The sequence below is a fragment of the Cebus imitator genome, unplaced genomic scaffold, assembly GCF_001604975.1.
Source record: "Cebus imitator isolate Cc_AM_T3 unplaced genomic scaffold, Cebus_imitator-1.0 Scaffold228, whole genome shotgun sequence".
In the NCBI taxonomy this organism is placed as follows: Eukaryota; Metazoa; Chordata; class Mammalia; order Primates; family Cebidae; genus Cebus; species Cebus imitator.
This window is the reverse complement of record NW_016107543.1, coordinates 92,141-114,782: the sequence shown is the minus strand read 5'-3', so window position 1 is coordinate 114,782 and position 22,642 is coordinate 92,141. Positions and strand designations below refer to the sequence as shown.

General features: G+C 54.1%; 3 protein-coding genes across 5 annotated transcripts; all 3 read right to left on the bottom strand.

The window, feature by feature from the left end:
- Positions 1–62: 62 nt before the first annotated feature.
- HOXB7 (homeobox B7) lies at positions 63–4,537 on the bottom strand. Its single transcript, XM_017497010.2, has 3 exons — positions 4,426–4,537; positions 2,972–4,071; positions 63–892 (listed from the first exon to the last, which is right to left on the bottom strand). The coding sequence occupies exons 2-3, from the start codon at positions 3,369–3,371 to the stop codon at positions 639–641; spliced, it is 654 nt and encodes a 217-aa protein (XP_017352499.1). The 5' UTR covers positions 3,372–4,071; positions 4,426–4,537; the 3' UTR covers positions 63–638.
- A 230-nt stretch (positions 4,538–4,767) lies between these two features.
- On the bottom strand, positions 4,768–11,138 carry HOXB8 (homeobox B8). Of its 3 annotated transcripts, none has more exons than XM_017497008.2 (4): positions 10,684–11,138; positions 9,887–9,945; positions 6,730–7,703; positions 4,768–5,932 (listed from the first exon to the last, which is right to left on the bottom strand). In XM_017497008.2, the coding sequence occupies exons 3-4, from the start codon at positions 7,151–7,153 to the stop codon at positions 5,625–5,627; spliced, it is 732 nt and encodes a 243-aa protein (XP_017352497.1). In that variant the 5' UTR covers positions 7,154–7,703; positions 9,887–9,945; positions 10,684–11,138; the 3' UTR covers positions 4,768–5,624. The 3 variants fall into 3 exon arrangements, with proteins under 3 accessions (XP_017352497.1, XP_017352498.1, XP_037583267.1); XM_017497009.2 differs by having other exon boundaries at positions 4,768–5,929; XM_037727339.1 differs by having other exon boundaries at positions 10,783–11,138.
- A 2,405-nt stretch (positions 11,139–13,543) lies between these two features.
- On the bottom strand, positions 13,544–19,051 carry HOXB9 (homeobox B9). The gene is made up of 2 exons (XM_017497006.2): positions 18,106–19,051; positions 13,544–15,520 (listed from the first exon to the last, which is right to left on the bottom strand). The coding sequence occupies exons 1-2, from the start codon at positions 18,620–18,622 to the stop codon at positions 15,285–15,287; spliced, it is 753 nt and encodes a 250-aa protein (XP_017352495.1). The 5' UTR covers positions 18,623–19,051; the 3' UTR covers positions 13,544–15,284.
- Positions 19,052–22,642: the final 3,591 nt, after the last annotated feature.

Here is a 22,642-nt window from a genome sequence, read left to right as displayed (position 1 = left end):
GTCATCGATAACCCCGACCCCTTCCCAGCCTTACACAGAATATAGGACATTTGTTTATTTTGAATTGTGTTTTATTTTTCCATCTTTTAGATACACATAGAATGTAAAAGGGAGCATGGGGCCAAGGGACGGGGAGCAAGGAGCAGCGGCCAGGCGCTTGGAGAACACGCGAGTTGTAGGTTTTGGGGCTCCCTAAGGCCCCTTGGTGCTGCTACTGGGAAGGCTCAGGAGGGCAGGCAACCACAGGGTTAGTCCAGACCCAAGTCCACAAAGACAGCATCAAAGAGGGCTTACAAAACAGCAAGATTTTACAAAGACCTTACAACAGCAACATAGAAAAGGGTAGGTAAATTCCAGAAAGCTACAGAACAGGTAGATAATGTCCTTCTCATCCTGCACAAAAAAAAAAAACCTGACAGACTTTCCGATAGGTAGTATTTTTTTCAGCGTTGAAAAACCAATATTTCACCTTTCTCCCTCCTCAAAAAAAAAAAAATTAAAACTTCTTTTATTTAAATAGTTTTCGTTTGTTTGTTTTTACTTCCCTATTTGATTTGAGTTTCCTGATTCAGTTCCCATAGCTGGGCTTCTCCTCCTCTCCCTTTCTCATCTCTCTTCCTCTGCCCTTTCTCCATCCTTCACTCTTCCTCTTCCTCCTCTGCTTCAGCCTTGTCCTGGCCGGTGGTCCCGGGTCCCGCGGTCTTGTTCTCCTTTTTCCACTTCATGCGCCTGTTCTGAAACCAAATCTTGATCTGTCTTTCTGTGAGGCAGAGCGCGTGCGCGATCTCGATGCGCCGCCGCCGCGTCAGGTAGCGATTGTAGTGAAATTCTTTCTCCAGCTCCAGGGTCTGGTAGCGGGTGTAGGTCTGGCGGCCTCGTTTGCGGTCGGTTCCTGCGCACAGTATTTAGAGGAAAATCAGTGAGTGCAGAAAACTCCAAAAGAGTGCTCACCTCCCTCTTAGACCCTGTCTGTGATCTGAAGTTGATGGGTGAAGAAGCCTTTTCCCACTAAACCAAATTCTGGCTTTCCATACCCCAGCCCTTATTCCAGCTGCAGTATCCCTTCAATTGCAGAATTTTCTACAGGCTTCTCAAGGCAAACATTCCCATTTTCTATCCAAGAAGTCTTTTTCAGCCTGGAGCTTCTGAACCCAGGAAAGTAACCTGCTGGCTATTGAAGGCTCTGCTCCTAGGGGGTGCAAGTGGGATGAGGGGAGATTAATCCTCCTTTCACTCTCTAGGATCAAGGACCCTAAACCTCCTCTTTTGAATGCTGATCTGATGGTCTTTCCAGTAGAGGCCCACAGAAACCATGCAAGTGACCCTGGAATGGGGTACCAGGCCTGGCTTGAGAATGTTTCCCAAGAAGAAAAGGAGACAAAGGGGCCTCAAAGGCCCAGTCCCTCCAACTGGCCCCCAGCATGTTATGGAATGTGAAGGTAAGAATTTGCAGATTTCCTTGGAGCAAAGAGTTGGTCTAACAGCAGTTGAACCTCTGATGATTCTTTTCCAGTGAGTGGCTAAGCTTCAGACAGGGCCAGGGTGTCCTGCCTGCCTGCTTGCCTAGACAGCCCAGCTATCTAAAGCAATCTTTGGGCCTCCAGGAAGGCATGGGGGAGAGGAGAAACAGCAGCCTGGGATAGGATGGAACATGGAGTATCTGGGTGGTGAGGGCCGAAGGGCTGAGGGGAACTTCTGCATTAGGCCCAGAACCCTGAGGAGACTTGAAAGAGGTGCTCCTGGGAAGGAGACAGGGGAGGAGGGGTTGGGGCCCTAGTTTCAAGTCACATAAAAGTCAAGCTGAAATGCCTATGAGTAGAAAAATGGGGGCTTTGATAAATCAACTGGAAAGGCAGTTAAACTATGGAGCAGGTAATGGGGTCTATAACCACCAATACTGATGGTGTGAGAGCTGGGCTTCTTCTGGCCCCTGACCATCACTGGGCTGGGTGCCTCTGACCATGAGTCTTGGGTCTTCTGGACTTTGGGGCTAGCCCCCAAGTTCATCTGCAGTGGAACAGTGCAGAAAAGAATGTCTGGGCCAGACTTGGCAGGGACCCTATGGAACTTCAGCCTCTTGGGGTTCCTGCAGCAGCTGGCTGGGTGAACTGCACTCTCTAAGTTTTGATTTGGCTTCAGAGAGTCCTAGCCCCTTCCCGAAGAGGAGGGTCACTTATCTGGAGTGATACCTCCAAACCTGGCCAGTTTTTTAGGGGTGCCTAGGAGCCCTAGGAAGAGCACCTGAGGAAGCTGCAGTCCCATGAGGCCTCTGCCGCTTTCTAGTTCTCCTGTTCCGCTCTCCTACCCAAGTTCACTGGGGTCAGGAGGCTCATCTCTCTTGGTCTCAGCCCCCTCCCTCCACCTGCCTCTCTGGCTCTGTGTCCCTGGCTGGGTCCTTTTCTCCTCCCGTCAGGCCTCTAGAGCCCACCACTAATTGAGCTGATGGGAATAATGGGAGAGCGGGAGAGCGGGGTTCGCTGGAAAGGAAGGGGGAGGGGAGAATTGCTTAGCGCTAAGGCCCCCTCCCCGATACCTTATTCGAGCTAGGGTAGGGGGACACACCCAGGGCTGAGGTCCTTAGCTAAGAAGGGGGAGGGGGAGACCCTAATGGCTATTCTCTGCAAACCCCAGCCTTCCTCCGCGAGACAAACGGCCTCGTCTCCACCCCGTGCCGGCGCTGCTGATAAATATTTAAAGCTAAAAGGCCGAGAGGAAGGGTGGGGGCGGGCTGGGTGCTCGCAGCGCCTTGGCGTCGGCGAAGACAGACCCGCCGGGAAGCAGAGCGAGCCTGAGAGCACCGAGCAAATATGGGGGCGGGGGCGGCCGCGACCAGTGGGTGCAGCGTTCCAGGGCCGGCCTCCGGCTGGGATCACTCTGGACGCGGAAAGAGGCGCCCGGCCGGGAAGGGGGCGCCTTCCGAGTAATGTGCTCGGGCCCCTGGGGCTCGGGACAGCTCGGTGCGCGGCGTTACCTGAGCTTCGCATCCAGGGGTAGATCCGGAAGTTACCCTCGGCCGCCAACTCCGAGTCCCTCTGCTCCTTGGCGCCCGCCGCCTTGGCGGACTCGCCGGGACACACCCCGGAGAGGTTCTGCTCAAAGGGCGCGCAGTGCATGTTGAAGGAACTCGGCTCGAGCCCGTAGCCGGCCGCGTAGACGCCGGCGGCGCTCTGGCCCGCCATGCCCCCCCCGCCAGGGTACAAGCCCTGCATCGAGGCGGCGAAGGAAGCGCCCGAACCCGCTCCATAGCCTGGGCGCTGGGGGTTGGAAGCAAATGCACAAGAAGTTTGTTCGGGGAAGGCTCCGGTAGCGAAAACCGAACTTGAGGCTGGATATTTAGAAAATAAAGCATTCGCATAATACAATGAACTCATAATTTGGCCGGATGATTTGTAGGCAGGGACGTTTTAGTGTCGGTTTTACGAGATTCCTTGATATATTACAGAATTAGAGTCCAGATTTACACCAAAAAGGACCCCCTTTTTCCTCTCCGGACCACGTGACCCCCGCCCACGTGACTTCCCCTCTGCCAATGGCTGGGCCGCCTCCCCACGGCTCCCGGTAATGTGGAAAAAATTGTGTGGCGTTGGATTTATAAAATATGATCAATAATGAATGGGAAAGCCGAGCCCTGTGGATTGGGGCTGGGGGCTCAAGGGCCGCTGCCGACTCCCGCGGGCTGGAGGCAGCTTGCAGGCGAGGTTTGGGGAGAAAGAGATTGAGAGAAAGGGAAAATAAATAACCTCAGGGCGATCGTGTTGTCACCCCGCTACCTATCCTCTCCAGCCCGTTACCGAGCTAGAGACAAACGCAGAGATTGAATACATGCAACTGGGAAGGTGGGTGCGTGGGGCAGGTCTGGTCTTTATTAATCCGGGCCAATTCTGCACTGCAAGGCCTTTTGGGGAAGTTGTCCGGTTCTCCCAAGACGAGGAATAAGGTGAGCCTGGCTCACGGCTCTCTCTCTCTCTCTTGGTGCCCCAGATTTGCGGGCGGAGATGAAGCGAGGCTTCCAAGGTGCTCCTAGGGCACAGGATCCAGCCAATGGGCCTTGGACGCTGCAGTTTCTGGTGGCTAAAAAAAAAAAAAAAAGGTTTGAAAGTAAAAGAAAGAAGGGGGTTGGGTGGATGGGGAGAGAAAGGAAGGGTGGAGGGTGGCCCGGGCGCGCTGCTTTCCCGGTTCTGGAGGCGGATGCCTCAGTGGAGCGTGACTATGAGAGAAGCAGAGGCAGCGAAGGAAGGAAGGTGGTGAGCCATGGCCTCAGAACAGAGAGAAGATGGCCAAGTCCCAGAGAGGGAGAGGCAGGGAAGAACGGTCTCCCTTCTCCTGCTCCCTCAACCAGAGTCCGAGAGGGAAAAAAAGTATGCTCAGCAGGCCTGCACTCCACCTTTATGCCCCCCCTCCCCACACACACATCATAGGACTCACAGCAAAACAAAGAGGGAGGTGGCGGGGGACACAACCACCAACCCAGGCGCTTGTCTCCAGCGTGGCCTGGGCGCCCTGGTCTCCCAGGCCGGGCAGCCTCGGAACGCAAGAGGAGGGGGTTTCTCTTGGCTCCCCTCCCTCGTTTTTCTCTCCTCCAATCAGGCGCAGCCGCCTCACTCACCCCCTGCGCCCCTGGGCCGAGGGACTCGCACCACCTGCCTCCAGCCCCCGCCCCCTCCTCTCCGCGGCCTAGCCCCAGCAGGCGCAGGAGCCTGGTGACAGGCTCCCCACCGGCTCTCCAAGGCACCCGGTAGCAAATGAGGAGTGCTGGCCGGGCCAGACTCGGGTTCTTGCTTGTAAACTTTATTGTAACTCTTCCGCCCTTTTCAGGCGCAGACAACAGAACAAAGTATAGAGGAACAACAAAATATATAATTAGCCCTCCCTCCCCCCCATAAAGCAATTCACGGATACAGGATACATTCTCTTCACAGTAAACCTAAGAACACTTTTAACAATTGCCCACAGCGCGCATGCTAACTAAAGTAATCTCTTTTGAGAAACACTTAAGACAAAATTGTCAAACCAAAGGGGGTGGGTGGAGGAGGAAAAGAGAGAAGCCAGAGCGAAAGCCAGCGAGCTGGGGGGTGCAACAAGGAGAGAGGATTGGGAGGGGAAATGAGAACGCAGCGAGAGAGAGAGAGAGAGAGAGAGAGAGAGAGAGAGAGAGAGAGAGAGAGGAGAGGGAGACAGAATTACGGCGTGAATAGGCAGTTTCATGTTGTTGGGAGAACTTAGCAGAAATCGGTACCTCGGTCATTACAAAGAAGCACGTTCAAAGGAAAAAGACCATTGCACAAGGAGGCTTTTTACAAGGGGTGGGAAGGGGCATGGGGGGGCTCAGCCGGGCCTTGGCCGCTCACCCTCACAGGGCGAGGGAGTCCTTGCTTAAATCCTTTTCTTTCCCCCCCGGCCCCCAAGAGAAGGGAAGGAGATCCACGGTAGCTCACACACAGAAGCTATTACGAGATACTACCACTAGCGGGGACTGGCGCGGCGGGGGACGCTGCGGTGGGAGGCCCGGCTCCTGGCCCAGCTAGCGGGGCCAGAGCTCTCTTGGGCGGGGGGCAGGCGGCGGCGGCGCGGCCGGGACCCGCGGACGTGCGGGCGGCCGCGGCCCTGGCAGTCCTAGCTGGAGCCTACTTCTTGTCGCCCTTCTGTGCGTCGCCCTCGTCCGCCGCCTCCGGGGCCCGCTCCAGCTTCTGTTTCTCCAGCTCCTCCTGCTCGCATTTGCTGCTGGGGAACTTGTCTTTGTTGTTCTCTTTTTTCCACTTCATCCTCCGGTTCTGGAACCAGATTTTGACCTGTCTCTCTGTCAGTCCCAGCGCGTGCGATACCTCGATTCGTCGCTTGCGAGTCAGATAGGGATTAAATAGGAACTCCTTCTCCAGCTCCAGGGTCTGGTAGCGGCTGTAGGTCTGTCGGCCTCGCCTGCGTCCGGCGGCTGCTGGGAATGGGGGAAAGGGCGAGACAGAGGGGAGGGGAGGGGAGGATGGGGGAGGGGGCAGAGACGGAGAAGGTTGGAAGATTCGTGAACGAGCCTAGGAGACTAGTATAATAAGGGCAGGAGACCTTCTACCCCGTACGGGGGCGGGGGGCGAGAGAAGGCCGCGGTCAGCGGAGGAGGGGGGCGAGGGGGATCAGACACCGCTGAATCTAAGGGAGCCAGAAAGGGGAGCCCCCGCCCCCTGGTAAACAGCACCAGAGTCGGGTAGGAGGTGGTTCAGATCTATTAAAAGTGCCATAAACTTTGGGAGGAAGGATGTGAAGGGGGGGGAAATAAGAATAAAAAAGCTGGGTGGGGACGAATGGACCCACCTTGAAAAGCCCCCAGAGCCTCTGCCCCAGAAGAAAAGTTTCTTCAGGGTAATTAAACTATAAAGCAATTGAGAAGTGCAAAAGTTGAGCGCCCCACTCCCACCACCCTCTCTTCACTACCCCCCATAAAACAGTAAAAGGGAAAAAAGGAGGGGAAGAAGAAGAAAAGTAAGGCAGGGTGAGGGGTTTATAGATTCAGGAAATGTTTCTAAGCGACCCCCTTCAAGGGGAACAAAAAAGACAGAAAGAAGAAAGAAAGAGAAAGAAAGGAAGAAAGAAAGAAAGGGAAAAAGCGGCAGGCGATCGGAACGGAGCCGGCAAGTCTTCCAGAAGCTGGAGGAAATGCGCCCCAGCCTGCCCGGCCCCCTGCCCGGCTTTGGGCCCTCCCGGCCCCATCCTGCCTTGCCGGCCCAGAGGCGAGCTCACCTTGCGGGCGCATCCAGGGGAAGAGCTGTGTGGGCGACGGGCTCTGCTCGGAGCCCTCGGCCTCCTCGCCCAGGCCGCTGGCTGCGGCAAGCTTGCAGTCTGCGTACTGCACCAGGTCTGGATCCTGCGCACCGAATAGGCTCTGGCGTTGCAGCGGGTCGTAGCCGTAGAAATTGCCGGGGTCCCCGTGGCACGCCACGGCGCACGGGTTCTGCTGGTAGGGAGCCGTGGACAGCGACGACGGCCCGTGGTAGAACTCCTGGATTTGCGACGGGTGCTGGAAGCTGCCGCCGCTGCTGGGACCGTACACCACGGTGGGTCGGCCGCCCAGGTCCTGGGCGAAGCCGCAGTCATAATAATTGGGGCGCAGGGACTCCCCGGTTTTGTATTTGGAGAACAGTGAGTTGACGAAATAAGAGCTCATTTTATTGAATTTTGAAGCGGCGGCGGCGGCGGAGGCTGTAGTTGGGGGCTGTTGGGGAGGGGGTGGGGAGGGGGAAAGGGAGGGAGAGAGAAAAAAAACGCGGATTCGCCGGCTCCTAGTCACCCTCGCCAGGAAAGGAGAGGGAAAGGGAGGAGGAAAAAAAAGAAAAGAAAGAAAAGGCTAAGAAGATCTCGAAGCCTACACACTTTTTGTGATTTCCAGGAATAGAAAAAGACAGAGAAGCCTCCAAAAGTCTAAGCTTGCATGGCAGCCGCGTCTCGCTCGCCCTCCCCCCACCCCCCACCCCCCAAACAAAAATATACCGCCACTTAAAGAGGTCCTCGCTTTACATTTCGAAGAAGGGATGCCAGTTCATAAACAGTTTTCGGTGATTTACTTCCCTGCAAATGAGTTGTTTCATATTTTGCACTGTCTTTTCATGATCATTTGCATCCATTAGAGACCCCGCATCCTATTGGCTTCTTCGTACTCCTCCCGGACAGAACGCAGAGCGAGGGTGAAAGCGAGAGAGAGCGAGCGAGAGAGAGAGCTAGAGCGAGAGAACGCCAGGGAGTGAGGAGAGATCGAAAAAAAAAAGGAGGGGAAGAAAAAAACACCCAGGGAGAGAGGGGGAGAGGGGGAGAGAAAGGGGGAGAGGGAGAGGGGGTGAGAGAGAATGAATACGGATTAAATCTGTTTAACTACCTACATTAATGAGATATCTCTCGCCTCACAACAAATCAAATACCTTCGCAGACCACCCCCAAAGACTGATGTGGGGGAGTCACGGAAAAAAACGCGCGCGCACACACATACACAACACGCCAGGCGTAGGCACGCTGTTAATTTCGCGATTTTAACGAGGCAATTGGAGTCTTTCTAAATGTCAGGGTCGCTTCGGAAAAATGTAAAAGAACACGGTTTAATTGCTCCGAGTTTTAAAAGGTCCTATAAATGTAATTGGTATTTTAATACAAGTTATCAAATCATACAGCTTCCTCTCCTAAACATATTTTCAAACAAACGAGGTAGTCATATTTAAAGCTTTAATGATCAATTTCCTTATTATTGATAAAGGTTTAACTATCGTGTGGAGGGAATTGGCTGGGTAACTGGCCCCCCAAAAAACGGCTGTAAACTCTTTAACAAACTATAAAACGCAATAAAGCCGGAGTCTGTTGTTGTTTATGCCGCAGCGCATAAAAGCTGTTAGCATTTTACGAGTTCTTTCCTCTACAGCTATAAAACTGCAGCTTCGATCGCCCCCGCCGCCCGACTGCAGCACGGTGGGGGTGACGAAGCCGAAATGAGAATGATTATGGGGATTTTTTTCGGCACAAACGGTGACTTTTCTGAGATTTTCACCTCCTTCCATTCTGTCAAGCACCTGCCTTCACCCCTTCTCTGCAGCCCCCAAAAGGCCCCCTTTCTGCTCGGCCCTGGTCAGTCACACAAGTTCCTCTCATTAAAAAATAAGCAAAGATTTTTCTGTGGAGCAGGGGTCTGGGAGATCTTGAGGAGGGACCGGGAAGGAAGAAGAAACTTTCTGGTTAATGAGCAGTGGTTGAAGCACAGAGCAAACTTCGACCTGCCACTGCCCATTCTGCAGGTTCACGCAAACTCTGCTTGCTGAAAAGGGGGTCCCCTGAAGTTCCTTCCAGCCAGTCAGCACTTTTGACGGCAGAGTTTACATGAGAAGAGAGGGCCTGATGCCATCAGAGGGGTGAAACCCTAATGGGGTGCTGCGCACCTGCACCCAGGCCTTAGGACCAAGTAGCCAAGCCCAGTTATCAATAGCTCCCAAACTTCTCAGGCCGACCTTCACACCTTCTGCAGTGCCCTAGGGTGGGAGGGCACCACTAAGCCCATCAACACATCAAGAGGAAAGAAGGGTGATGGAGGCTGTGGCAGGATATCAGGCCCTGGCCCCTGGCCTTGGTGCCCACTGTCTTATGCTCTCAGCTGCCCTAGGCAGTGGCTGCAAAGTATGTGTTTGGGGGACATCTATTAGTCCTCAGTGTCCCCAAGACCTTTTGAGCCACCGTCAGTACCTAAACTGACCGGGGTGTGGGATTCAGATAGAACAAGGTTGCTGAGTCCCCCATTTTCTCCCCTTTACCCTTGGGGAGCCTCTAGTTAAACCTGGCTTGGTTCTCCCTACAGACCTGGGGACCAGACGCCTGCACGCAAAATGCTGGAATAAGCTGACTGGGTGCCACACTCTGTGGCCACTGCCTTCCCTGCTGACCCGGCCTCACGATGGTGGTGGCCAGGCTTTAGAAGGCTGGTCTTAGGGTCAGAACCAATGGCCTCCTGTAGCAGTAGATTGGTAAGGGAAAGGAAAGAGAGAATGAAAATTTTGAACAACAAAAGTGGAGGCTTTACAAACACATTCAATCCATTGTTCATTCAGGAGACAGTGGTTTGTTTTTAGATGGGCACATTTTGGGGACCCCGTACACTCCAACATTTTTAAAAATGAAACTATCACTTTTCCACAGGACCCTTACCAGTGGGGTCATTTAGTTCTTCAAAAGTGAACCCAGAGAATGAGAGAGAGGCTACAAGGGGGAGAGAGAGAAATGAAAAGAGACGGGGCGAGCACTAGGGCTTTGAATTTTCAGTGCGTGGCTGAGGGGACCGTGAGGCAATGGAGGGCAGAGTTAAGTTGCTGCCGAAGCAAACATTTTTATCAAGTGCGAAGGATTTTATGGTCATTATTAGAGAACTCACCGGTGAGGTACAAATTCAATAGCTTGTTCTAAATCATCTCTACATTGTGCCAGAAATTCCTGATGGAAGGAAAATGTTTCTATTATAAGAAAAAAAAAAAAAAAGGAGCGAGGAGACAATTTATAAACACCCAGCTGAGCGCAGATTTATTAGAGAAACTCAAGTTAAGGAGAAATTCTGCTTGCCTCCTTGCACCAGGTCCTGGCGGGGGAGAGGAGAGGCTGCAGCCGGGGTGATTTTGAGGGAGTGGGAATATCTATTGCTGGCGCAGGTTTGTCGGATGGGAGGCAGGAATCTGGCGTGGCAGGGAGGACATAGGAGATTTGGAATGCAAGGGGCTGTGGACAGCCAGGGTGCGGGTCTCAGAACGAAAGTGCTCAGAGGCCAGACCTCCAGCTACTCAATGAGGAAAGGACCTGCACCCCCAGGTTTGCCTGCGCCAGGGCCGTGGCGCGCGGGGAGCCGCAGCTCTCACCTGGAAACCGAGAAACCCAGGGAAAACAGAACTGCGTCCTGACGCCGCACCCACCCTCGCGCCCATGGGGAAGCCCGCATTCTTTGGGGTCGCGCAAAGCGTCCAGAGGCGACACCCGAGCCTTCCGCACCCAGCTGCCCTGGGGAGCCCCTTCCCCGCGCCTAGGTCGCCCTGCCCGCGCCCAGCCCAGCGCAGCACTCATACAAAGGGTCCAGAGCCTGAGCCGGCGCGAAGCCGCCCAGCCGGCTTTGGGTATCTCCGAATGCCCACAAAAGCTATGGCTTCATTTCTTCCCAGACTCGGGGGTCCCCAGCTGGCTTACGCGATTTGCTCTCCATCCGGTGGGCAGCCCGCCTCAGGGTAGCTTCCTCTCCATCCCACCTTCTTTTGCCGGCTCGCCCCTCTCACCTGACCTGCTCACCCGAATCCGAGGACTTTCCTTTCGCCTCCCTTCACGGAAAATCTCGGTTTTTTTGGAATTAATTCTCCTTTTGGATTTGGACTCATTATTCCTATTATTACTATTTTTCTTCGTTTTCATGCATTTGTTGCCCCACGGAATACGGCAACTGGGTGAGAAGCACTGAGCCCTCCTCGTGGGGAAAATTCAGAAAATTGACCATTGGAGGAGAGGGGGGAACACCACTATAACTGAAATCTATAAAATGGGTGTAAGGCCATACGAACCCTATTTTTTTTTATTAGGTGCAAATTATTCATGACTTTTGGTAGCGCTCAGTTCCTGGATTCAGGGCCGACCTAGGCGCGGTGCGGGGCGCAGACCTCCGCAGCCGCCGCTCCCTGGATTTTTGGCATGGAGCAAGGGTGCCATCTAGCGGCTACTCTGCGAAAAGGCGCCGCTGCCACCGGCTCCACTAGTTTTCAGGGAAATCAGCCGAGGCAAGAGAAACTTTCCTAACCAGCAGGAAAAGGGGAGAGATAGGGAAGACAGCATGAAAAAAGGCATCAGAATCAGGAAACGGCTCATGAAATTGTGTAGATAAGCTAAAAGAAAAAGAAAAAGAAAAAACACAGGAGGGGGGAGAAAAAAAAGAAATCTTTTTTTCTTTCTACATACACCTCCCACGCCTGACCCTAATTTCTAGCGGAGACCGCCAAGCAGCGCGCCGTTTATGGCCCGTAAAAAGGGGGACCGAGCACTTTTCAAACTCCACAAGACTGTTTCAAATTCTGAGGAGAAACAATTGGGCTTTTTGTCGGGGGAGAGGAGGCTGAGAGGAGGGGATGACACTGTAAAAGAATTAAGAGGCTGCCCGCGCCCAGACGTCTGGCCCCGCCGGACCTGCGTGTGTGTGTGTGTGTGTGTGTGTGTGTGTGTGTCTGTGTGTCCAGGAGGCTCCTCGTTTCCGACGCCCGATTCTAAAGGGGGTGTGAAGAACAAAGACAAGAGCCCCAATTGCAATCTCTGAAGCATTTGCGACAACAAAGTGTTCTTCCCCCCCCCCACCACCGCGCCCGCCGCTGCTCCCTTCTCTGCCTTCTGGGTACCCCCCCCAAGCCCCGAGCCCCTGCCCCAGGGCCCACCCACTGCCCCCACCAGGCCCGGAGCCTCGGCCCAGCTGCGGCTCTCTCAGCTCCGGAAAGTTTCCCCTCGCTGTTTGCTTTGCTGCTGTTTAGTTTCTTAACCTTCAGAAATTTATACGCTATAAACTTTTATAGCGGTCATATTCTTTTATTGCTGCGCACACGGCATTGAATTCCTCTCCCGGCTTCTCTCTGCCTCGCACTCTGGCGGTCTCCCTCTCTGAATCCCTCTCTCTTTTATGACAACCGCTTTCCCCATCTCCGGCTTCCGAGCCTCCGCATCTTCGCCTTTGTTTGTCTTTAAAGAGGCAACCCCAGCTGGGGACCCAGACGCCGCTGGCGCTGGCGGAAGCCCCTCAGAGCGCCTTCGCCCCTACCACGCAGCACTCCCCTCTGTTCGAGCCTCACTCTGCTTTTCTTTAGGCGGAAACCGACCTTCTCTGTTTGCTCTCAGCACCGGCTGGGCCTGGGAAGCCCAGGATGGGGCGGGAGCCTGGTCTACACCAGCTGTAAAGCCAGATTCATTTTGTATCCCTAATGAAACCCTCCTTGGGCCTGTCCGGGCCCGCTTGACCAGAGCTGCGCTTTCCTCCTGCCTCCCGCCGTCTCTCGGATCAGTTCGTTATTTCGCTGGAGGGGGGCAGGCCTGGCCTTTTCACTTGCAGGCTTCCTTCACTGAGGCCATGCTTTGTTTCCAACTCTACCCCAACTTGCAAGGTCTCCGCTAGCAGCGGTGTTGCCGGCTTGGGCTGGGGAGAGGCTCCTGCGGGAGGCCAGCTCGGAAGCGCCTTCCCGGCTGAAGCGGAATCCCAAGGCCTGGGTGAGAAGCGCAGGCTGCCAAGAACTGCAGTCTTCACAAGAGGCTCTGGTGAAACGCCTCAGTCTGAGAGGGACACAAAGGTGCTTCTTGAAACTGAGTTTAATTCTGGGGTCCTTTTGGGAAGGGAAATTTTCTACTGAGACATTTCTGCTTCCCACTCACTGCCCTCTCCAGCCTTTGCAGAGGTGCTTACCCAGGGCTCAACCTCTAACAAACCCAGCCCATCTCAGACCAAAGCTGCTGCCCTGTGGCTCAAACTGGAGCCCCCAAACCCAACTGGGGGCCGAGAACTCTAACCCTTCCTTTGAATGGAAGGAAGGAGATTCCAGCCCTTTGGAGGCCTCGGTCTATACCTAGGCACCCTGCTGCAGGAAGAACAGAGGGAAATTACTGTGTTCCTCCCTTGCATCATATTTTAAAGTGGCGAAAGAAAGGTGACATTCTCAGTGGCTAAGGGAGGAGAACTATCCCCAGGAGATGCAAGAAGACCTGCCTTCCCTCCTATTCTCAAGGCAGTGAGGAGGACCCAGGACCGCATTGCTCCCCAGACCTGTCCCCTCTCCAAACAACCCGTATTTCCTTCCCTCCCTCCTCCAGTCTTCCAGTTGTCCTGTTGGAAAGCTCTTGATCAGTTTAACTAGTAGCCTTGGGATCTAGCGTCTGAGACTGGCTTTCAGCCCCACCTTTAGACAGCTCTGCAGGGAACCTTGCTCTGCAGGGTATAAGGAGACACCTCCTGGGCTCAGCCATCTTTTTCCCCAAGCCTTTCTCCTGACAACTGGGATCTCTACCTACACAGAATAAGACACAGGAGAGATTTATTTTCTAGAGTGATATATATTTTTTGTTCCTTTTCTTTTTGTTCCAAAACAAACAATTAGAGCTCTAGGCCCCTCACCCTCCCCACACCCACCCAAAACCCTCCCATATAATCGACAACTGAAAACAGGCGAGACAATCACCCCCAAAGAAATCACGAAACACAAGCACAATTTCACGACAGCCACCGACAAAGCAAAAAACTTCTACTGGAATGTCCCCTTGCAGGATCGGGAGAAGCAGGAGCAAGAGTCCACGAATTGGAGGGGACTGAGAGGAAGGGAAGAAGGAGGAGGAGGGGAAGCAGAGAGTAAGCTTCCATCTGATGCTTAGGTGCGATTTTGCCTCTTTGCTTTGCACGCGGTACTGTTCCCCAGAAGCGCGTGCACGCACCAGCCGTGCAGATCCGCATCCAGGCCCACGAAGCTGGAGGCAAAGCCCGGCGCTGGGCCCGGTCTCCTTTGACGCTGGGGCTGCAGCCGCCAAGCCTGGGACTCCTCCGCGTGGGTCGAGAAGCCGGTGGGATGCGGAGGAACGCGCAGGGCTTTGCGCGCTGATTGCTCCTCCCTGTCCCAGACCACCAGTCCTGGAAGGGAGCTTGGGAATCGATTCACAATAAATTCTCATTCGGACTCTCCTGACCTGGCTTTCCTGTCTACAGTGGGGTTGACCTAGGGGGGGATGGAGGGTGGAGGGGTTTTTCTGCAAGGAACGGCTTGACTCTCGGGTGCAAGGTGGATTCCACCGAAGAGAGTTGATTTCAGAGCTAGGGAGGATGCGGAAGAATGCAGGGCCAGTCGAGAGCAAGAGAAGCTACAGTCTGTCAAGCGGTGCACAGATGAACAGGAGAACGACATTGTCAAGTTTGACCTCCTTTTGTTGGAAGGAGAGGGAAACATGCAGAATTAGACATTTCCTGCAACAAAATGTGTATGTTGGTGGGAGGTGGGGAGTAGCTCCACCTAAGATACTTTCATAAAACCATGTGCTGCCTTTTCTTGTACTTTTCTTGTACTTTCTAGACCACCAGCTTGGGGGCTACGTTTGCCCTATCTTCCCCGTGGCCCTTGGCCTGGGAATAGTTGGAAACTCCATGGGGACGGTATGGCAATGCTGCGACCTCGGGGCTGCAACCCCTCATTCAGGAGTCTGCGTCTAGACACCTCCCCGGTGTGTATCTGCATCAGGGGTAGAACCCGGGCTTGCCTGATGGTCTGAGGGCTGTTCTGCCAAATTTAGTGTGCGATGGTCTGCATCTGGAGCGCCACTGCACTTGACTGAATGGTGGCTGTGAGCTCACCCCATTATCACTGCGGACTCCAGGCTGTATGTGTGTGGGTGTCTGCTGGGCTGTGTGGATTTCGAGTGTCCCTGGGTGACTTTTGGATGGGTGTAGAGAAGAAACAGGCAAGCTGGAAGTGAGAGGCTAGGACTTCCCAGAAAAATTACGGGGCATACTAGGAGCTTGACTATGGTCTCTTTCCTTGGGGCCCATCACCTTCTTAGGAACCATCTACTTCTATCTTCTAAATCAACAAAACTTTCTCCTGACACCCAGGGAGAAGAGACAGACAGGTAAGGGCAAAGGAAAGAAGAGAGGCTCTAGGTGCAGATAAAGGACTTGGAAGAGAGACTCCCTTCCCCATTCACTTGAATACATTCCAGACAGCACTGGCTTTACAGTCGTCACATAAATAAGAGTGAGATGGGGAAGAGCTGGGGAGGAGTGGGGGTAATCTTTACTCTTTGCCCTGCTCCTTATTCATTTTCTTCATTTTCATCCGCCGGTTCTGAAACCAGATTTTGACTTGTCTCTCACTCAGATTGAGGAGTCTGGCCACTTCGTGCCTACGGTCCCTGGTGAGGTACATATTGAACAGAAACTCCTTCTCTAGCTCCAGCGTCTGGTATTTGGTGTAGGGGCAGCGCTTTTTCCTGGAAGAGCGAGCGTGCAGCCAGTTGGCGGAGGGGTTGGCTGAAAGAGAAGCAGTGATAGAATCACAGAAAGGAAGAGGGTGAAGGGCCCCAGACCAAGACAGCACACCCCTGGTCTCCACTCCCCATCTTGCATTGGAGAAAAAGCACCTGGGCCTTGAAACTCCTGGAGAGGGTGACACAGATGGGCCAGCCATTGCTGTAGGCACCTCTAGATGGGAGGCTGTGTGGAAAGGATGGAGCCAAACGTGTGCTTAGCCTTCCTCAGCACTTCCAAAGCTCTGTGTACATCAAGTTCCCTCTCAATTTTTCTCCACTTGGGTCCAAACTGCTTAGGACTCAGGTCAGAGTTCAGCATGGCTGAGGCCCCACCAGCAGCACCCCCAGGCTGGCTAGGGGTGGGTGGCTGACCTGAAGGGCCCTGGCTCTAGGAGGTGAGAGGAGGAGTTGGGCGGGGAAGTGAGAGGTCTGTCCAATCACTGCATTTGGGGTGTCACTTCACCCCAAGAGACCTTTCAGCCCTTGAGTTCAGTCCCAGTACACCATGCCTTGATCACAAGCTTGTGTCTCTAGACCACATGGCAGCAGGCACGAGTGTCTGCGTAGAAATCTCCCCCTCTGCCACCACTGCACACCACAAATATGGGTCTGCACTTAGAGCCGCAAACAGCCAGCACACTCCAATTCACACGCAATGCAATTGCAACCATTTATCAACTCCAGCCTTTGGACAGGGGAGCGCCGGGGGCTCACAGATAACTTATGGTTGCAATAGTCTCTCTCCTTTTCAGCTCCTCCTCAGCTCACAGTTTGGTTAACACAAGTTCAGGGAAATTGGGGAGAAAAATTGCTCCAGTCCCAAAGTGGGGAGCCAGGAGTGATGTGGAGGTAACAGGAAGCACACCTAGCCTTAACTGGTCCTATGTGGGGGAAAGGGTGAAGGGGAGAAGATGGTAACTGAGTGGAAGAGAGGAAACAAAAATATAAACAGGCCTCTCTTCTTACCCTCTCTCCTCCCACTCTGGAACTCAAAAAAGTTGCCAAATAAAGCTAAGCCAATTAAAAATAGCAGCCACCAGCTACTAGCTTCCTTGTCCCCAAATGAAAAATGGTGGATTTTTTTAATATAAAAAATTTGGTTCCTCCTACGTACGCTAAGTAACCGTGTCTTACCAATTTGCAGCACTATTTCCTTAATGTGCTTGCCTGGGTTGGGGCCCGCAGCCGCATTAAATATGAAAGAGGGAGAAACTGTTAATAATTGATCCTAGCCAAAAGGCTGCCTTGCAATAATGGGCTTTTCAGGAAGAGATTGGGGGTTTGGGGTGGAGGAGTGTCTGTTTGGGAGTGTGGGGAGGGTTGGGGAAGAATGTGTTCCCCAAATGCCAGCTCTTAGGATTCCACCTGGCAGGTTGGAAGTGACAGGACGCTGCAGGGAATGGGGCAGCTCTTTACTCTCCAGCAGGCAAGGATGCTCTAAAGGGCCTTGGGGCCACTTGGTCAATGGGAAATTTAGCAGGACAAGGAGAGACTATAATTTCTCAAAAAGATGAGGACCTGATTCACTAGCCTGCGAGTCATTGTTTGGGACTGAGAGTTCCCTCACCGATGTGCCCTTCTCAACCTTAAAAATAAATAATAGGAGAACCCTGTCTTCTCACCTAGTAGCACCTCCTAGAAATCAGCCAGACTTGGCTTTCCGGCCGGGGTGCTTTTGAGGAGTGGGAGGTGATAGGAAACTACCCACAAAGGGTAAAGTTCTCTGCCTCTCCGCAACCCTCTCTTTCCCCCACCCCTCCTTTCCCCCGGGTCCCTTCGGGATGCCCCAATATTCAGAAGCGATTCCCCGACTCCCGGAGAATCGGGCTGGGGCTACGGAGCCCCGCGGAGAGCGGCGGGGGACCGCAGAAACGGAAACTGCAGCCCCGACGAGGACGCCGAGGAGGAGAGGGGCCACCGGAGGGAAGGCTCCCGGGGAGGGGCAGGCGCATCGGGGAGGGGGCTCAGTCACCGCGTCCTGGGCTTCCCCCGCCCCTCCCGGCGCAGGCTGCGGACTCTGCGCGGCTACAGCGCGAGATCTGCTAGGAACAATCCTCCGCCAAGCTGTTGCATCGCAAATAAAACCCTAATGAGCCCCCTCCCTCTTCCCCTTGGCCGGCTTTTACGGTCTGCGCGTGGCGCGGGGAGCTCTGCCAGCCGCATGGTCCGGGGCAGCCCAGTGGGCTCCGGCCCTTGGCCTCGCCGGCTCCCGGCCTCGCTGGCCGCCGGCCCCGGGCCCCACCAGCTCCTCTCCCGGCCGTCGCCTGTCTCTGGCCAGGCTTTCTTTCAGGCCTCCGGGAGACTGGGGGAAAGGGGGCCGAGAGAGCTGCAAGTCGATCCCCGAACCCCTGTTCCCCTCAGGACTTGGAGAAGTAGGGGCGATGCTCCTCTGGCGGCCTCAGTCTCTCCTTCTAGAGCACGCAGCTTTCCCCTTCCCTCCGTCTTTCCCTACTCTCCCCTCCTCCCTGCCCGCTCTCCGACCACTGCCGCAGCTTCCCTTCACATTGTCCGCAGTTTATTGCCTTTCCCCTCCCCGCCCCCCTCCTGGCCTTCGGCCTCGGTATTTCCTCACTTTTTATAACTTACTTTGATCCGGCCTCTCTTTGTCCTCGCTGCCTTCGCAAATTTTATTGTCCCCGTAGCCGGGTCTTTGATTAGACAGCACGGCCTCCCTGCCCGCCGAAGTTTCCAAACTGTACTCGGGCGTGCCCTGTTTGAGCAGCTCCCCAGGCGCGCCCAGCAGCGGCTCCGCCTTCACCGCCGCCTGGCCCTGCCCCGGGGCCGCTTCCCCGCGCGGCGCCGGCTCTAGCCAGGTGCGGAGGTACCTGCTCTCGGCCGGCGGGACGCCCTGGGGCTGGATGTAGGGGTGGTAGACGGACGGCAGGCTCCCGGACGCGTGCGGGCTCAGCGGCGCCCAGGAGGCGCCGAACACCGGCGCTTTGGGCTGGAAGCTGCACGAGGGGAACTCCAGGTGCTCCGCGTGGCCCGGCTGCCGCGGGCTCGCGTACTGGCCAGAAGGAAACTTGGCTGGAGGCGCGTCCTCACTCTCGTGACTTATGATCGAGTCGACATAATAGCTGCTAAGCGTCCCAGAAATGGACATTCTCAGACATTATCCGGGCGCTCACAGGGGGAAGGGAAGCGCTCGCGCGGCGGCGCCCAAGCAGGGAGAGGTGGCACCCGGACCGGTGTGAGGGCTTTCGGACGCGACCCCCCCAGCCCCCCACCCTCCCACCCCCACCCCCTGCTCAACTTCTCAGCCAACAAAGTACAGTGGAGCAGCCCGGCTCAGCGCTCCTTGCAAAATGATTGGTCAAAGTTTTTCCGACTGCCTGATAAAGCGTCAGCTCCGACATAAATCAATCGGGCGAGGGGGCTGCGCTCTCGCTGTCATCCGTCCGCACCGCATTCCATATCGAGGATGGATTGTTTTATGCTGATGCAATGTGCTATCACGTCAGGGCTCCGGCGGCCACGTAACCTCACCCGGAGCTGCCGGCCGCCCGGTCCCCCCCGCCCCCCCCCCCCGCTTCCCGCTGCAGGAAGGGGGGCAGTTCTCGACGTGGGGCGGCGGGGGCGGAGGAGAGGCGGAGGGAAGCGGCGGGCTGCCTTTGGAGGGACGCAGGCTGTAGAGCCCTCTCCCTAGGCGGGTCGGGGAGGGAGGGAGAGAAAGGGCGGAGGGAGGGAGAGAGCCCAGCCCGGGGAGCAGTCAGAAAGGCCCGAGAGGATACTGAAAGAGGAGGTGGTCCTGTCCCCCTACACATACCTCCACCTCCACCCCGCAGGCCCTCATTTCCTCTTCTCTGTCCCCTTGACAGAAGATGTTTATTAAATAACAACAGCAGCAGCAATCCACAGGAGATGAAGTAAAAGGATGAGGGGAGAAGTTGGGGATTTTAGGACGTTGTCCGCTTTGGAGGGGGCTTTCGGTGCACTCTTTATAGAGATTCACAAGACTGGGAACCTCCCTGGACCCCTCAGTAGCCGAGGGAGGAGGGCAGAAGGGAATAAAACGGCTGAGTGTCCAAGAATCCACTATTTGTCCTGAAATTAGAACCTGCCTGAGGTTAAAGGGATCCAGCAGGCCCTGGAAACGAGAGCCTAGGAAAGAGTTTAATACAAGGAAACAGAGCGCCTTTACATTTATTGGGCCTTTCTCTGACTCTGGCCAGAGGATGGATTTGAGGTGGGAGGAGGGGGGGGAAGAGCCATTTCTCCTTTTCTCCACTGAATAATTATCCAGGCCCCTAAAATTGCCCAGGTGAGGGAGCTGAACAAGAGAAAGGGTTAAGGACACTTCCCTGAGCTGTCACCAGAGCAGAGGCCTGGGGAAAGATCCCCAGCCAACAAGTGAAGGGGTTCTATGTCATCTCCCCTTGTGTCCAGAGAGGAAGGAGCCTGGGCTGAGTTTTCAGCCCTCCTGTCCTGCTCCTTTCACTCGGGGCTCCTGCCCTGGAGATTTCCAAACACCGATATAGGAGCCAGTGTGATCAGCAAGCCCAGGGTCAGTCTCTTCCCCTCACTGCCTTACGCCCCGCAGAACCCCTCATTGGAGCTACCAAGTAGCGTTTTTAAAATATATCTACTCTGTGGCCCTGCACGGGGACTCCTCCCGGTCCACCGACTGGCTTTCTGGCTCCTCTCCCAGCCTTTGGTCCTCACCTTCGGCCCTAGGTGCAGTCGCCTCTCCTGACACTTGGGGAGGTGCGACCCTTGGGCACACCCAGTTCTCCTCGGTTTGGGCTCAGACGAAGATTGGGGTAGATTTCTCCACAACTCTCTGATTCTGAGTCCTAATAAGGCAGACTGCCCTCAGTGCGGTCCTTTTAGCAAAAGCGGGGCCACTGTAACTTGGGGTTGTATCTTTTTGGCCACCTACCCCTCTGCCTTGTGGAAGGCAGATCACCTCCCACACGGACACACACTCCCACTCGCTTTTCTTTCCAGATGAAGCCATCTCGTGTCATTACATGTGAAATACGAGGGTGAAGCGCCATATTTCTTCACATTATGGCTATTTCAAAATGATTTTTTAAAGATCAATGCCGGCGCCCAGCTGGCCCCCTCCTTTCCCACCCTCACTCTCCGAGGGTGACAGCCTGGCAGATCTGGAACCAAACAGCGTGAAGATCTGCTTTTTCCATAGGACCCAAGTGGGGAAACAAAAATCCGATGCAAATTCTTCCAAGTAGTGGTTGGACGCTTGGGAAAGTCGAGGGAGCTCCCTGGACTCAACAGCGAAAGAGCTGGGCGCTGAGCGAATGAATCACAGTTAAGGCAAAGCACCTGTTCTCAATTTGCCAGCCCTATGAATTCTGCTGTCGGCTTTACCTGTCATAAATATACTCTTCAGGAAAAAAAAAGGTTCCCTCCCCCGCCATAAATAACGACGTTATGAAGCATGGCGGGCTGAGTATATGATTTCTGTAGTATATAAATTAGGGCCTAAAAGGACATGTGTACTGTGGAGTGGGGCTTTTTTATTTATGGAAAAGTCACAGCGCTGGGCTGTCCTTAAGACCCAAGCAAAGCAGGCGCTAGGCTCTGACTGCCTTCTTCCTGGTTCCCCTTCCTTCGCCTGCCCTGACTTTGCAGCTGCCTCTATGCAACAAGAGAGGAGTCAAGAGGGCCACTCAGTTTAGGGAAGAAGTTAGAGGAAGAAGGACATTTGGGCTGATGGCTTGTGCTCTACTAGGGTGAATTCTCCCGGCAGACAAGATTCAGGTTTGTGGGTTGCTGTCTGCCTGAGGAGTTGCCCCTATTCCCTGGTGGCTCCTGAGTGCTCGGTAAGGAGGGGACTCAGGCCTCTCTTCTGAGACCGGAACTTAGCCTTTGCTCACGAAGAAGCTGGAGAGTGGAGACAATTTTAAAATGACAGATTTTGGAGGTCCTGGTCTTCTCAGGGAGCAGTGACTCCAGAGGAAAGAGAATGAACGGGCCCCTAAAGCCTGTAGTCTGCATCCCAGCTCTGCCCTCCAGGTGGATGCGCCAAGCAAGGAGTCTCACTCTAGTCAGGCTTTCTAGAAAGCATTACTGCCCCAAACTGGAGTTCAACTCCAGCTCAGGCAAATGATTAAAGGGTCAGCTGAGAGCCTGTGGACCCCCTCCCACCAAAAAATCTTGTTTTCTCCACAGACAACGGCACCCATTATCAAGGAGGATAGCAGGCAGGATTGTGGCCCCTGGACTCCAGCTTCCAAAGACACTTAATAGAGGGGTTGCTTCAGTGGGGGTCAGTTTGTCCTGAGAAAGCAAAACTGCTCCACACCCCACCCCCAATCCTAAACAGAAAGAAGGAAAACCCTGCCTTCTCTTGCAGCCTTTTGCCATTCCCTGCACTGAAGCCTCGCTTGAACACAACTGGGGCCAGTAGCTGGTGGCTTGGAGAAGGCCAAGCGGGGAAAAGCGGCAGCCCCTGACCACACTGGGGCCCAGAGCAGGCAACAATGAGGCCGATGTTTGAAGAGCAGAAGCCAACCAGCCGGTGAGTGCCCACGCTGCGGGGGTGACTTTTAGATGAGTCCTGGTCAGTAAGAAGAGAGAGAAAATCTAGAGGAAGGGAAGGAAATGGGAGAAGAAAGAAAAACAGCAAGTGAGAATGAGGAAAAACAGTTTGTTTTTAATTAATAAGCTTAGCTGAAATTGAGGCATGTTGTATGTAAATAGATGTGTGTATCCTGTATGTATATTTCAAATCAATATTTCTGTATGGGGAACCCAGTGTGCGAATGCACTGTGCTCTATACTGTATATAGACTATGTAATAAATAAATGTGACTAACTATGAAACTTGATGTGCTTGGGCGTTTGTGGATGTAAGATCTAATCGTGCACATGTGGACGCATGCATAACCCCTGTGAGCGATGGAGGTTTACGATTTTGCTCATAGAAGGAGATCAGTTACTGAAAAGCTTGTGTGTACATTTTTATAACCATCACATACCTATGGAGAAGGCAAAAGCTTGGGTTTTTATGTACTTGAATTATGGCTATAAAATATTACCTAATTCGGATGGCTCATTTGAAAATCTGTCCCCTGACTTGATATTCAAGCAAAATGTACAGTGTATCCTCAAATGTGCATGACTTAACACTAGATTGATTCTACAACTTCTTTCCAAA